The sequence below is a fragment of the Oryx dammah genome, unplaced genomic scaffold (genome assembly GCF_014754425.2).
Source record: "Oryx dammah isolate SB20612 unplaced genomic scaffold, SCBI_Odam_1.1 HiC_scaffold_26, whole genome shotgun sequence".
Classification (NCBI taxonomy): Eukaryota; Metazoa; Chordata; class Mammalia; order Artiodactyla; family Bovidae; genus Oryx; species Oryx dammah.
Window position 1 is genome coordinate 40,949,202 of NW_024070210.1, and position 14,711 is coordinate 40,963,912.

Below are 14,711 nucleotides of genomic sequence, written 5' to 3' on the forward strand. Positions count from 1 at the left end.
GTCTGAAATAAAGCATCTGAATCAAAACCACTGATACTCTGAAACTCATTTGTACTATTATTTTTCCAGGCTCTTAGCACACTGAGTTTATCTTCTTTTAATAGAACAACAGGGATCCCACATAGGAAAGAACTTGAGACCAGTGGATTTCTCAGCATTTTTGTATCAATGATCAACTAATTGATCATTTGTATCAATTGATCAGCTAAAATCAATCTGTATCAAATGCCAGCCACAAAAGTAAATCCGTTGTGAGGGGTTTGGTGGGGAATAGAACTTGGCAATGGCAGCCCACTCCAGTCCTCTTGCCTGGAAAATCCCATGGACAGAGGAGCCTGGTGGGCTGCCGTCCATGGGGTCGCTAAGTCGGACATGACTGAGCAACTTTCCTTTCACTTTTCACTTTCATGCATTGGAGGAGGAAATGGCAACCCACTCCAGTGTTCTTGCCTGGAGAATCCCAGGGACTGGGGAGCCTGGTGGGCTGCCTGGAGAATCCCAGGGATGGGGAGCCTGGTGGGCTGCCCTCTATGGCATCGCAGAGTCGGACAGGACAGAAGCGACTTAGCAGCAGCAGCAGTAGCAGCAGAACTTGGCTGAGAAGAGCTACTTCTGTGCTCTGAATAGCTCACCCTGTTTCCTTGGGGCAGGACAGAGCTGCTGGGAAGCAGCATACCCTTGGCCTCGCTGGCTTCTTGCTTGGGACCTAGGACGAGACATAGGTGGCAAGTCCCCTTCCTCCTGAATTACTGCCCTGGTCTTTGTTGTTCTTCCTTGTTATCTCTGTTTCATCTGCTCTCTCCAGGCAGTCTTCCCATCCCTTGGCCTCTTCCCTATCCCGGGACTCCTTTAGCAGGATGGGAGGAAGGATGGTGGAGGGCAGGTAGATGGAGTTGGGTCCCAGTTCTGAGACAAGCATCTGGGAGCTTCATCCAGGATCACAGATGTCGAAATGACTGAGAGAAGGGGGATACCAGCTAACATGACTCTCTAGATCCCGACTGTCCAAATTACTAACAGTCAGAAAAAAAGGAACTAAAAAAGTGTGGCAGTTGTTCAAAAGCATTATGTGACACGAATAATTTTAAGTGCCACTGAGCTTGTGAGATTTTTTATTATTGCTTTATTAGACACCTGAAATCCAGGGTAAAATAGGTGACTACAAAGCTAACAAGCTAATTCTTCAAGCTGTGTCAAAAAAAACCAACATCAGCCTTATTTGTAATTTATAGTCACACCATGCTTGCCAGTTTGCATGGTTCTTTATTCATGCAGCACCAGCTGTCTGATCCCAACTGAGAGAAACAGTGAGAAGATGGAGGCCTCATTGCAGAACTAGAAAGAACGCCCAGATACCTCCTTATTCAACCTCCTCATTTGAAAGCCACTGTAACTCAGAGCTGGTAACTGACTTGTCCAAGATTATACACAGGAGGAGGGATACTGCCAGGGCTAGGATACCTTATTCCCAGGGCTCCTGTGCCTCTATCACAGAGTTTCTGTTCAGCAACTGGATGGGAACTGGGGAGCTTGAACAGTGAGTCAGGGCCTGTCCCAGCTGTGGAGGATGGAGCCTGATCAATAGCAAATGTATTAAGTGGCCCCAGGAATTCTCCTTGGTGCCTGAGAGGATGAGAGCCCCTGCATCAGATAAATACACCCTTATTTTAGAAAGGGGAAGTCTTAAGGTTTTTGGCTCATATATTAGGGAGTGCACAGACTTAAGAGCTGCATTTTGAAAAAAGTCCTTTGCATCACACAGTGTTATAATTGCTAAAGGCTGGGCTGGCGATAATCTAAATCCCAAAATATTAGTGGTTAATTAGGAATCCAAGGGACTTCTTCCAGAAATAAAATGTAATCCTTTAATTACACTTTTTATTTCTTAATTTCCTCCCACAGTAACCTATGCAAATACGGACTTGGTTTCCAAAAAGAAAAGGCTCGTGTGTTCTTTCAGTGTGCACACTCTCGAGTCACTGGAAAAATCAACAACAAAGGTGGGCATGAACTCTGCTTCCCTTTTTCCCAAATCACAGCTATAAATTTTAATCTTTTTCTTCTTAAATTTATGGAAATTTAATCATTTTTATTTAATTGCTCCAGTTTGTTAATTTATATTTCAAAGGTACCTAAATTGGACATGTTGCTATAAAACTTGGCCCATGATTTTCCAAAAAGTTTTGGGAAAAGGGGGATATTTTAAGAAGTAAGGTAGTATTCTGCAAAAGGAGGCTGTCACACAAAGCTGCTTTTGCCATCACTGAGGGTGTGGAGGTTGGCATCTTATAAATTGGGTAAAACCAATTTTTGATTGAATTGTAAAAAATGACTCTGGGCTTCCAAGTAGCCAATTCCCTCCTCTCCATAGCAAGAGGAAGATACATTTAAAAACCACTCAAAGTAATGGTAAAGGTTCTGGAACCGTTTTGACAAGGGCACAGAACACTTCCTAGCCCACGGCCTGACCATCTTCCTAGGGGACATGTGGGCTCTTGATATTCTCTGTGATGGGTGCCAGATTTTCCAGAAATCCTTCTATTTACCACCTGGAGATGACCCCACTCCCAGAGCCAGGGAGTCGAAGGAGGGGACCCCTCACCAAGCATTCTCAGAGGATGTTCTGACTACTTTCCTACCAGAGTTAGACAGGGCCACAGTGCCCAAACCAGTCTCCAGGTCACAGTCCATATAGTACTAATAGGATAGTCTCTTCTCACGTCAATTTTGCATAGAAAAAATTAAAAGGAAGTGGAAAAAACCATCATCTAAATTTAATGTAACAGGAGATGGCAAAGGAAAAAAAAAAAAGGTTTAGCCAAAAGTATTCTGTTTTTATCTGGCTACTGACTTCAATATGTAGCCAGAAAAAAAACATATTTGTGGAAAAGGATTAAGTAATTTTCAGACTGAATTTTTGGTTCATTGGACACACTACTCTAATAGGTTTCTTAGCATTAATGAAAGTGTTTTGAATCACTTTTCTTTCAGTCTGAGCATTAAATCTGGGCATCCTCTGTCTAGTTCCCAATGAAAGGAAACGAGCAATCCTGAATGATGCAGATTCACTGGTCTGAATGAAAGCAAGGGTCACAGGAAAACATTTCTAGTTGAAACGGGAAGCTATTATAATCCCAGAAAACAAAACACAGACTGGACAAGTGATATGTAGCATATTGCCCTAAAGCTAACTACATGTCTTGAAGCTGAATGTAATAAGCTGAGAAAGCCTAAAAATGACACATTGTTGATGTGCATTTTTCATATGATAAACCATAAAGCTTATGAATGTCATAAAAAATATGTATGATACTACCTGGAAGTCTATACCATAATATTTTTAATGTTCCAAAATATTAGGAAATATTGTTATTGAAGTAGGAGCCATGACTTGCATCCAGGAAAAAAAGGCAATATAATATGATACAACAAGGACCAGAGTGTGAATCAAAAGAAGTTAAATTTTAGCACTATCTGATGACTTAGGGCACTTAACACACCCAAGACAATTTCTTAATTTATAATGTAAAAGGGTAAAACCAAGTAAATTCTTTGCCCTTTCAGTATCAACATTCTCTACTTCTAACTTAATCCACAATATAACTTCTAAAATACATTAGCCTATGGAGTCAACTTTGTTGGCTTGAAATGTTTTTAAGAAGCCCTGCTTCCTTAGAAAGAACCTAAGTATTTTCACAGCTACCTCACCTGTTTATATCATGTTCAAGAACATATCATTACAAATTATAGGATGATTAATAACTTAAAAACAAATCTAACCCATAGAGATAATTTTATCACAGATTATTCAGTTTCAGGGAAAGTAGATGTTAAACTTCTTAAATATAATTCATATTTAAAGCTGCCTTTTGCACATATGATATACCCTGGCCATCAACAAGGAAAGATTAATGATCCAATTCCTGACAAATGACTTAGTATGTTTTCCTCATTGCTAGGTTTTAGGAGTATAGATACAACAGCAACTGCTTTCAACAAAAGTGCTTGCCTCAAAATGAAACCTTCTCTCACCCCAAAGACAGTGAGAGGAGAATGAAGGGAAAGGTCTTTTGTGCTCAGCCTGATGAGAGATGTTGCCTTGAGAATGCTATTACACTGTCAAACATTACATATATACAATACATGTATATGAATCTCACTAAAGAAAAGAATTCAATGCTGCCTACTTTTATTTCCTGGATGCTTCCCTCTCATGAAAAAAAATATATTTATTACACTTGGAAGCCAGGCCTCATTTTGGCAAAGAGCAGAAATGGTGAATATGAACTCATTCTCCGTACACACATTTTTAAAAGTTCAATCTATAAATTCAAATATATAAAGTTACCTCAAGTTATTTTTCTGTTTGATTAACATTAAAAGGTTTCCATTTGATAGGAAGAAAAGAAAATCCTAAACTTATACCAGGAGCATAAATAGATGAGTTAGTAGATCTCTCCACAGGGAGGAAAAAAAATTAAACATACATTTTAACTAGAAAAACAACGGAAGATATGTCATTCTGAATGATATGTAATGATCAAATTCAAATTCATGTCTCTAGAACTATGCAAAAACATGTGTCTTGAACATTTTAACCCAGATATTGGTTCAAGAACATTTCATGTTTTAATGTTTAATTTGATTCAGATGGATCTCTTACTTTAGGTCTATAAAAATGGAAAAAGCTGCAGGCTTTTTCTGGTTCAATAGCAGAAAGGCATATTATTCCTGGTAAGAATATTATATTTACACATTCACAGGAATAACCAAGACAGAAGGATTTAGGAACAATTTGAAACTAGCTTATCACTGATGTGGGTTTTGTCCGCCCCTCCACCCCTTAACTGCAAAGCACGATATTTCTTACCTTCACATTTTTGTGACACTTCATTAAATTTGTGTCCAGCAGGGCATTTGCACTCAAAAGACCCAACAGTATTAATGCAATTTCCTCCTTGACAGAGCCCAGGGATGGCCTGGCATTCATCCACATCTGTCAGATTTTAGAAGTGAGTGAGACAGAAAGAAAGAAATTCATATCAAATTCACTGCTGAAGAAAATATGATAGTTTGTCCACAGTTATCACATTTATATCAATGCATTATCTGTCCATAACCGCAGGTGGAACATGATGAGAGAAACCATTTCTCCCAATCACATTATGCAAAATGAATAATTTGAGTAACATAACTTTGTCAGTAATGCTCTATTAGAAGTCACAGGTATTCTTTTATTTCCCCATCTTCCATCTTTCCTCATACACAGAAGCATGCTGGTACTAACTTTTGTGAGCTTTATTATGCACGTGGAAAAGCATAAAGTATACGATAATGAAAAGATTGACAGTGGTAACTAGAGGTATTCGAGAAATCCTTAGAGTCAAAATGCAACAAATTTCTATAGTAACACTGTCTTTAAGAGTTATATTGAGTGATTCAGTTCAAACAGAATTTACTTGAATGAGATCACTCAGACTACACGAGACAGCTCATGTTTTTATTCAAATGAAATGGAAAATGTTCACCATAAATTCTGGAGAATTGTCTTGCACAATAAAAATTAAACAACCCAGGCAATTAAGCCAAGAAGAGACAGCAGAGCAGCCACCAGAGGGAACCTTTTTAAAGGTAAGTCGGCTCCTGTCCCAGCTCCATGCTAAGTCCTGCAAGATTCTAACTGACCCCTCTGCTCTCTGACCTCATCTCCTAACCTTCTCCCTTTTCTCACTCTTCTCCATCAACACTGGCTTCCCTGTCGTTCTTCAAATACAGCAAAGTAGCTCCTGCCTCAGGGCTTGGCAGTAGGGCCCCTGGCTGGACTATCGTTCCTCCACAGAGCTGCACGGCTCATGCTGTCCCCGCCCCCCATCAGATCTCTGCTCTACTGCAGCAGGGGACCCTCTCCATACCACCCGCCTTGCTCACGATCACTCACCACTTTTCCTAACTCTTTCATGTTTTCCCATAAGATCAATTACCAGCTGACCTAATAAATATCTGTTTGCTTTGTTTTGATGTTTTCAATACAAGAGTCCAGAGTGCAGTTTCTTTGTCTGTTTTGTTCACTGCTAAACCCTCAGCACTCAAGAAATAACTGTGGTCCTACATGGAACCCCAAATATTAACTTTCCAGGAACAAAAGTTATCATTCCAGGCTCATTAGAAAGATGCTGGTAAATGTACATGTATATCTTCTCAATCTCTTCATCCATACACACAAAACTGCAGTTTAATAAAAAACCCTAGGAAGGCAGTCTAACTTTTCTTCCTCTGGGTATTTTTTTGGAAACATGGAAGCCTATTTGCCTTTTAGTTTTACTCTTCATTGTGTGAAGTAGAGAGCAATTGCCAATTGTAAAATCTCTAGTAATCTGTGTTTTTGAAACAAGTTGCCATGTTGGAGGAGGGCTGCTGCCTGAACAACAATTTATTTTGGTATAAATTGTCATTTGCTGTTTTAAATGAAATGTTCTGGCCTCACAAATCAATGACAATCTGTGAGTATAATTAGATTATGTTTTATAGCTGATCTCAATTTTGTCTTACACCAGAATTTTCCACTCTTGATATGCTGACTGTGTTTATTAAAATGTTATTTGAAGTTAAAATTGGACATGGAAGCAAAACTAGATAGTCTTGTCAATCACGATTTCCAGCCAAGAGGAAATACGTATGAGGACACTCCGCTGGTCATCTATTCCAAGATCGAAGATGGAATAAACTCTTCTCTGAGCCCATTGTCCACAGCCCCTCATCTAGACTAAGGACTGAAAACACTAGCAGGGAAACAGTATCCCAACCTGATAACAAATTCTTTCAAAAAAAAAGCATGAAGAATTTCATTCTCAAAGTGGTACTATAAGTGCCATTTTGATTCCATGGGTTTTCATGAATTTTCTTCTTATAAAAAAAAACTTTTTTTCCCCTTGGATGTTGAATAGCAGAGTCAGAAAGGAACAGAAAGAAAATGGTGGAAAAGTCTGGATCGTACAAAACGAATTATCAAAGCTATGGAGAAACAGCATTTCCCTCCCTCTCTTTACCCTCTTCCCCCAGATTCTCTCAGCACCTCCGCCTCTGTCTGCAGCTCATGGACAGGCAGCGGGGCCCTCAAATCTGGCTTTCTGGTCACTGTTGGTGAGTTCAGGGGTATTAGCCATCTTCAGAACACCAAGGCCAACACTTTTTTTCAAAACTCCCTAAGACTTTTCAAGGATGAGAAAAATAAAAAGGCACCAGAGGAAAAGCAGAATGAAACTTCCTCTTTGTTACATAAAATTGTACAGTCTACCCTTTTGTGATTCTAGGGTTTCAAAGTGACTTCCTGCTACTCCTAACATTCAGAAGGATATATTCAAAGGGCTAGGATCGGCAGTGTTCATGTGAAATAGAATTTATTGAAGTATAATTTAAAGGAGTTCCACAGAACTGTGTGATTAAGCTCAAGCTCTGTTTCATTGCACATTATCCTTAGAATTGACATACAGAACAAAACTAAACTAGGATCTATGTGCCTCTGAAAAGCATACCTTGAATTTTCTGAAAATATTGCAACTTTCTAAAAAAGCACTGAAGATGTCTAAAGGAAACAGATACAGGCTGGAAGTTTTCAGGCCCATCAGTTTAGTGGAGAGCTGCCTCTGTTCACTTCCTCCTATTTCCTGCCAGACATCCAGACAATAAAAGAATTTGTACAGCTGGAAGAACAGGAGTAAAAGCCAAAACCAGAGTAAGGGCTTCTATGGGAGGCAGGAGAAGAAGCGAGCGGGCGACATCTGGGGATATTTAAAACTGTGAAACAAATCCTAATTTATTTCTGACTTGTTTTATAAAAAAGAAAAAGCATAATGTAGCATGTAAAATGGAGAGAGGAACAATTTTTTTCAGGTCAACTAAGTACAACCCATGAGACAGAGGAACTCCTACAATTTCAAACGAAGGGGGAAAAAAAAAACTAAGAAAAACAAACTACCTTGTCACAAATTTTGTTTCATGTTTATACACAGCATTACTGTAATGTACAACATTGCTGTAAACAGAATCATATCACTCCTGGGAAACACTTTGGGGGTCAGGGCGGGCGGGGGTAGGGGGACTGCTGGCAAGGAAAAAATCCAGAGGGGCCAGCTGCTCTCTCCTGAGCCACGCTTCTAATGCCTAAGCTGGAGATCATGCCGTCAGCGAAATCGTGAAGTTATGCCTCTGACACTGCTTTTCCATTCTCTCCAACTTCACTGGAGAATGGCTCTCCAGAGCAAATAAGATGGATCCATTAATAACTCCACTGGCCCGGGCTTTACCTTGACAAGCTCCTGTGCGGATATTTGGAATGAAGCCGCGGCGACAGGGGTGGGGCTGGGCAGGACACATCTCACAGGGGTGGCCCCAGGCACGGCCGACCGTGGCACAGCAGAGCGTTTTCGTGCAGACAATCCCGCTGAGCTGTCCCTGGCACATCTGGTTGCTGATCACAGTAAAACATGGACCTGTCCTGTAATCTGAAAATAAAGAAGGAGAATTCCATGAAGGTCTAGAAAAGCAGGAACTATCACACAGAAGAACAGCTGGACCCATCTTGCCAGATTCCGAATTGCGAAATGGTCTTCAGGAATAGAAAGAACCACACATCACCAACTTCCATGTGAGCCTGGGGTACACCATTCCACTTTTGAACTGCATTTACCTCATCTACACAATGAGGATAAAAATATCAGTTTCTATCCACTTTGAAGATGCTGTTGTGAGGATCACATGAGCTAATGGAAAATACTTTACAACTGGGACATGCTATCCAAAAATGACACAATAATGTTATTTACACATTCATTCACCTAAGAAAATGTATTAGGAACTATTACAAATCAGTTCCCATGCTTTATATAGGTGCTTTGGTGATTAAAAGAGATCAAACCCCTGCCCTCATTAAGCTTACAGTCTATTATTATTTAGGTTGGTGAAAACAAAGAATTTCAAACTTGCAACAAGGCAAGTCAGCACACCTTTTTCTCTGGAGTTTCTTGAAAAAAGGAAATAGTTATTTGTTTCTTTTGACTGAGTCCATCTTACTTCAAATACAAAAAAAACAAGCAAACCAAAACAAAAAACAAAAAAACCACCTCATTCAAAATAAGAACCACCACCAAAACAGTTAGCTCTGCAAAGGACATCAGATATTTAAAAGAGAGGGCACTGAGCTGAAATCACCATACCCCACAGGTAAAAGGATCATCTTAAAGCAAACAGGGATAAGCTGAGGCCCCAGGAGAAGTTCCATTTTCAAGTATTCTTGCCCAATATAAAATCTCCTTTTGTTTTTCCTAAAGGGAGAAAGTCAATCTGGATTCAGCAGCCAGCAAACAAGGAAGATTATGATATAGCGAGCACAGCGGACCAAAGCCAGGCCGTTGCCAGCCTCCCTGTAGTGGACATCTGGGCCATAATGGCCCCTTCTCTTCTACAGCGGTCTTGGCAGATAAGGGAGGCTGGGCTTTGGCAAGACTCATGGGCTCCTATCCACAAGCCAATACTGCATGCTTCCTCATGTCATGTTCGGAAGTGCACAGATAGAGCATTTCCTATGAGTCCAGGGGTGGACTAAGTGACCCCATTTAAGTCCCTTTCACCACTGAATTCTACAGGTTTATGAAAGTCACCGGGTGTGACTGGGCTATATTTTCATCTTGATGTTCTTTTTTCTTTCTCCAAGTAGTTCAGGGGACAGGAGATGAAATTTACTGAGGACAACTCTTTATCACAGTACCCACAAGAGTGAACAGGCTGAGCCATGACAATATCCGGGCAATAGCTGACTCTTACCAGTTGACGGACCTCCATCCTGTGTATTTCTCCCTCCTTTCTCTCTGTTGCAATTGTGACCCCATCTGCTCCCCATCACTAAATGTTCTTCCTCACTCTCCCTTCTATCTTGCTAGAATGGGTCACCTGTGGTCAATGGCACTGTCCTAATGCCTGTGCTGGAAGGTGAGCCTTCTAGGAAATTCCAAACACAAAGCTTCATCCAGTCAAGTATAGCAAGGAAATCAGCCCAAACTATGGCAGCACTTGAGAGATAGGCAGAATGGCCCAAAAGTCAAGTCCTTATCTCCACATCTTTGTCTCTCTACTCCAGTGCTTACCAAAGTGTGCTATAATGGGATGCAAAGCAGTTTTATATCATATGGTTTTAATAGTTACATATTAATTTTAATTCATATTATTAAAAAATACAAACACAGCAGATGACGAGAATGAAGAAAAGAACTTTAAATATAAAGAAAAATATTACGTAAACACTAGTAAGGAATATGCAAACAGGCCAAAAGTTCTGTAATTGGTACATAAAGAGCACTAGCGTTATCTTTTCAGAAAACTAACCTTAGACCTTTGCTGCCCCTGCCCATCTTTCCAGCCCTATTTCCTGATACTTCCTCAGCTTACTATTGTCTTTTTCTGTTCCACATTTTTTTTACCTGATTAGCGTTTTATATTGTCAAATTATAAGTATATTTTAATATCCTTCATAATACGCCAGATCTATTAAAATCTACTATTGTCTTCCATAGACACTGTATTCAAACAAGAATACAAAAGTGCTTGAGCTATTGAATAAAATCTCTGCCCTCATTTCATTCTGTCAATAAAGAAGTCACTCAGCACCAAGGTGGTGTACAACCAAATTGCTCCTAAACACAGTAAGCGCCTGGACAAAGTCAAATGCTTAAGCCATCATTCTTTCTTTGGCTCAGTTCTTCCAAATAGTACTTGTGTGGGTTAGTCACTAAGTCATGTTAAATTTTTTGCATTTCAATGGACTCTAGCCCATCAGCCCCCTCTCTCCTTAGTATTCTCCAGGCAAGAATACTGGAGTGGGTAGCCGTTACCTTCTCCAGGGGATCTTCCTGACCCAGAGATCAAATCTGGGCCACCTACATTGCAGGCAGATTTTTTACTGCCTGAGCCACCAGGGAACCCCCAAATACTACTAAGGGCATTTAATAAATACTTCTCTGATAGATGTTGTTTATTTTATATTATAATCTTTTATATATTTTTCTGATTCAAAAATAATTATTTCAGTTACTTAGAACAAGGCACGGAGAAGGCAATGGCACCCCACTCCAGTACTATTGCCTGGAAAATCCCATGGACAGAGGAGCCTGGTAGGCTGCAGTCTGTGGGGTCACGAAGAGTCAGACACAACTGAGCGACTTCACTTTCACTTTTCACTTTCATGCACTGGAGAAGGAAATGGCAACCCACTCCAGTGTTCTTGCCTGGAGAATCCCAGGGACAGGGGAGCCTGGTGGGCTGCCATCTATGGGGTGGCACAGAGTCGGACATGACTGAAGAGACTTAGCAGCAGCAGCAGAAGAACAAGGCAATAACATATAAATAAGAAAATAAAAATCACATATAATGGCACCTAAAGAAACCTGATTTCTTATATTATCCTACATAATTTTATATGTAAGCGTTATCTTTTTTATCACAAAATTGGAGTTATACCCAACAGTCAAATTTGAATCCTGTGAATTTTTTTTACTTAATATTGCCAAAATCATTTCCCCATGTAAATACTATTCCAAAATATGACCTTAATTGCTGCATAATTTACCATCAAGTTATAACAGCAAACACCCTCTTCCAACAGCACAAGAGAAGACTCTAAACATGGACATCACCGATGGTCAACACTGAAATCAGGTTGATTGTATTCTTTGCAGCCAAAGATGGAGAAGCTCTAAACAGTCAACAAAAACAAGACCAGGAGCTGACTGTGGCTCAGATCATGAACTCCTTATAGCCAAATTCAGACCTAAACTGAATTGAAAACAGTAGGGAAAACCTCTAGACTAATCAGGTATGACCTAAATCAAATCCCTTACAATTATACAGTGGAAGTAAGAAATAGTTTTAAGGGACTAGATCTGATAGATAGAATGCCTGATGAACTATGGACTGAGGTTCGTGACATTGTACAGGAGACAGGGATCAAGGCCATCCCCATGGAAAAGAAATGCAAAAAAAGCAAAATGGCTGTCTGGGGAGGCCTTACAAATAGCTGTGAAAAGAAGAGAAGTGAAAAGCAAAGGAGAAAAGGAAAGATACAAGCATCTGAATGCAGAGCTCCAAAGAATAGCAAGAAGAGATAAGAAAGCCTTCTTCAGCAATCAATGCAAAGAAATAGAGGAAAACAACAGAATGGGAAAGACTAGAGATCTCTTTAAGAAAATTAGAGATGCCAAGGGAACATTTCATGCAAAGATGGGCTCAATAAAGGACAGAAATGGTATGGACCTAATAGAAGCAGAAGATATTAAGAAGAGGTGGCAAGAATACACAGAAGAACTGTACAAAAAAGATCTTCACGACCCGGATAATCACGATGGTGTGATCTCTCATCTAGAGCCAGACATCCTGGAATGTGAAGTCAAGTAGGCCTTAGAAAGCATCACTACGAACAAAGCTAGTGGAGGTGATGGAATTCCAGTAGAGCTATTTCAAATCCTGAAAGATGATGCTGTGAAAGTGTTGCACTCAATATGCCAGTAAATTTGGAAAAGTCAGCAGTGGCCACAGGACTGGAAAAGGTCAGTTTTCATTCCAATCCCAAAGAAAGGCAATGCCAAAGAATGCTCAAACTACTGCACAATTGCACTTATCTCAAACGCTAGTAAAGTAATGCTCAAAATTCTCCAAGTCAGACTTCAGCAAACATGAACTGTGAACTTCCTGATGTTCAAGCTTGTTTTAGAAAAGGTGGAGGAACCAGAAATCAAATTGCCAACATCTACTAGATCATTGAAAAAGCAAGAGAGTTCCAGAAAAACATCTATTTCTGCTTTATTGACTATGCCAAAGCCTTTGACTGTGTGGATCACAATAAACTGTGGAAAATTCTTCAAGAGATGGGAATACCAAACCACCTAACCTGCCTCTTGAGAAACCTATATGCAGGTTAGGAAGCAACAGTTAGAACTGGACATGGAACAACAGACTGGTTCCAAATAGGAAAAGGAGTATGTCAAGGCTGTATATTGTCACTCTGCTTATTGAACTTCTATGCAGAGTACATCATGAGAAATGCTGGACTGGAAGAAGCATAAGCTGGAATCAAGATTGCCGGGAGAAATATCAATAACCTCAGATTTGCAGATGACACCACCCTTATGGCAGAAAGTGAAGAGGAACTAAAAAGCCTCTTGATGAAAGTGAAAGAGGAGAGTGAAAAAGTTGGCTTAAAGCTCAACATTCAGAAAACGAAGATCATGGCATCTGGTCCCATCACTTCACGGGAAATAGATGGGGAAACAGTGGAAACAGTGTCAGACTTCATTTTGGGGGGCTCCAAAATCACTGCAGATGGTGACTGCAGCCATGAAATTAAAAGACGCTTACTCCTTGGAAGAAAAGTTATGACCAACCTAGTTAGCATATTCAAAAGCAGAGACATTATTTTGCCAACAAAGGTCCGTCTAGTCAAGGCTATGGTTTTTCCAGTGGTCATGTATGGATATGAGAGTTGGACTGTGAAGAAAGCTGAGCGCTGAAGAATTGACGCTTTTGAACTGTGGTGTTGGAGAAGACTTTTGAAGGTCCCTTGGACTGCAAGGAGATCCAACCAGACCATTCTGAAGGAGATCAGCCCTGGGATTTCTTTGGAAGGAATGATGCTAAAGCTGAAGCTCCAGTACTTTGGCCACCTCATGGGAAGAGTTGACTCATTGGAAAAGACTCTGATGCTGGGAGGGATTAGGGGCAGGAGGAGAAGGGGAGACAGAGGATAAGATGGCTGGATGGCATCACGGACTCGATGGATGTGAGTCTGAGTGAACTCCAGGAGTTGGTGATGGACAGGAAGGCCTGGCGTGCTGGGATTCATGGGGTCGCAAAGAGTCGGACAGGACTGAGTGACTGAACTGAACTGAATTGAACTGATTCAATAATTTAATTTGATCTTATGCAACACACATCAAGACTTTTATGACTATATACATCTTACAGTTGAGACTAAAGATCACAGCAACATCATCTTTTACTTATAAAATTAAATCTTCCATGTTAACTAACAAAGAAAGAAATTTAGGTTTATTTCCTATTTTCTTTCTAACTTATTGAGACAAATGTAAATATTTAATCCAACAGACTCACATTGGTATGTCATTTTTCAGTCTTTATAAAACAAAATGGGACACGAATTTTAATTGATAGTTTTCAACACTGTTTGGGTTTGTTTTTCCTCTTTGTTTTGCCAAGATATTCTATGGAATTCTTACATATGAGGAATGCAAAGATTCAGGGTATATGCAAATACAGTGTTTTCTGAGTGACACCAGCAAAATCAAGGCACACTAGAAAATGCTAGGAAAATCTGAGTCAGTCCTATCTAACACTGGTTCAAGACTTTAGACATGAATTCCTACTAGAAGGTTTTCATCAAAAGAAAAATAACCCTTACGACTTTTCCAGGGTCAATAACTTTTGCCCTCATTTCAATATGAAACACATGGATAGAAACAATACTTGCTAATTCTGACAATATTCATTAGGCATCTCTAGAGCCCACAGGCATCCATCTTTATTAAATACACTAAATATTTGGCAAATAGTTGGAATATGTACAACAGAAATCTTTTGACTTGACACATTTCCTCACTAGATCCTTATCACTACAGACAAAGAGAAAAACCAGCTCATTTGACAGTGCA

General features: G+C 40.0%; 1 protein-coding gene across 1 annotated transcript in view; it reads right to left on the reverse strand.

Moving 5' to 3' along the window:
* FBN1 (fibrillin 1) overlaps positions 1 to 14,711 on the reverse strand; it is a 273,407-nt gene that overhangs the window by 137,359 nt on the left and 121,337 nt on the right. The window contains exons 7-8 of the mRNA XM_040226469.1: positions 8,304 to 8,501; positions 4,871 to 4,996 (exon numbers count right to left, since the gene is read on the reverse strand). Coding sequence (XP_040082403.1) covers positions 4,871 to 4,996; positions 8,304 to 8,501 — 324 coding nt within the window. The remainder of the gene's footprint in view (positions 1 to 4,870; positions 4,997 to 8,303; positions 8,502 to 14,711) is intronic.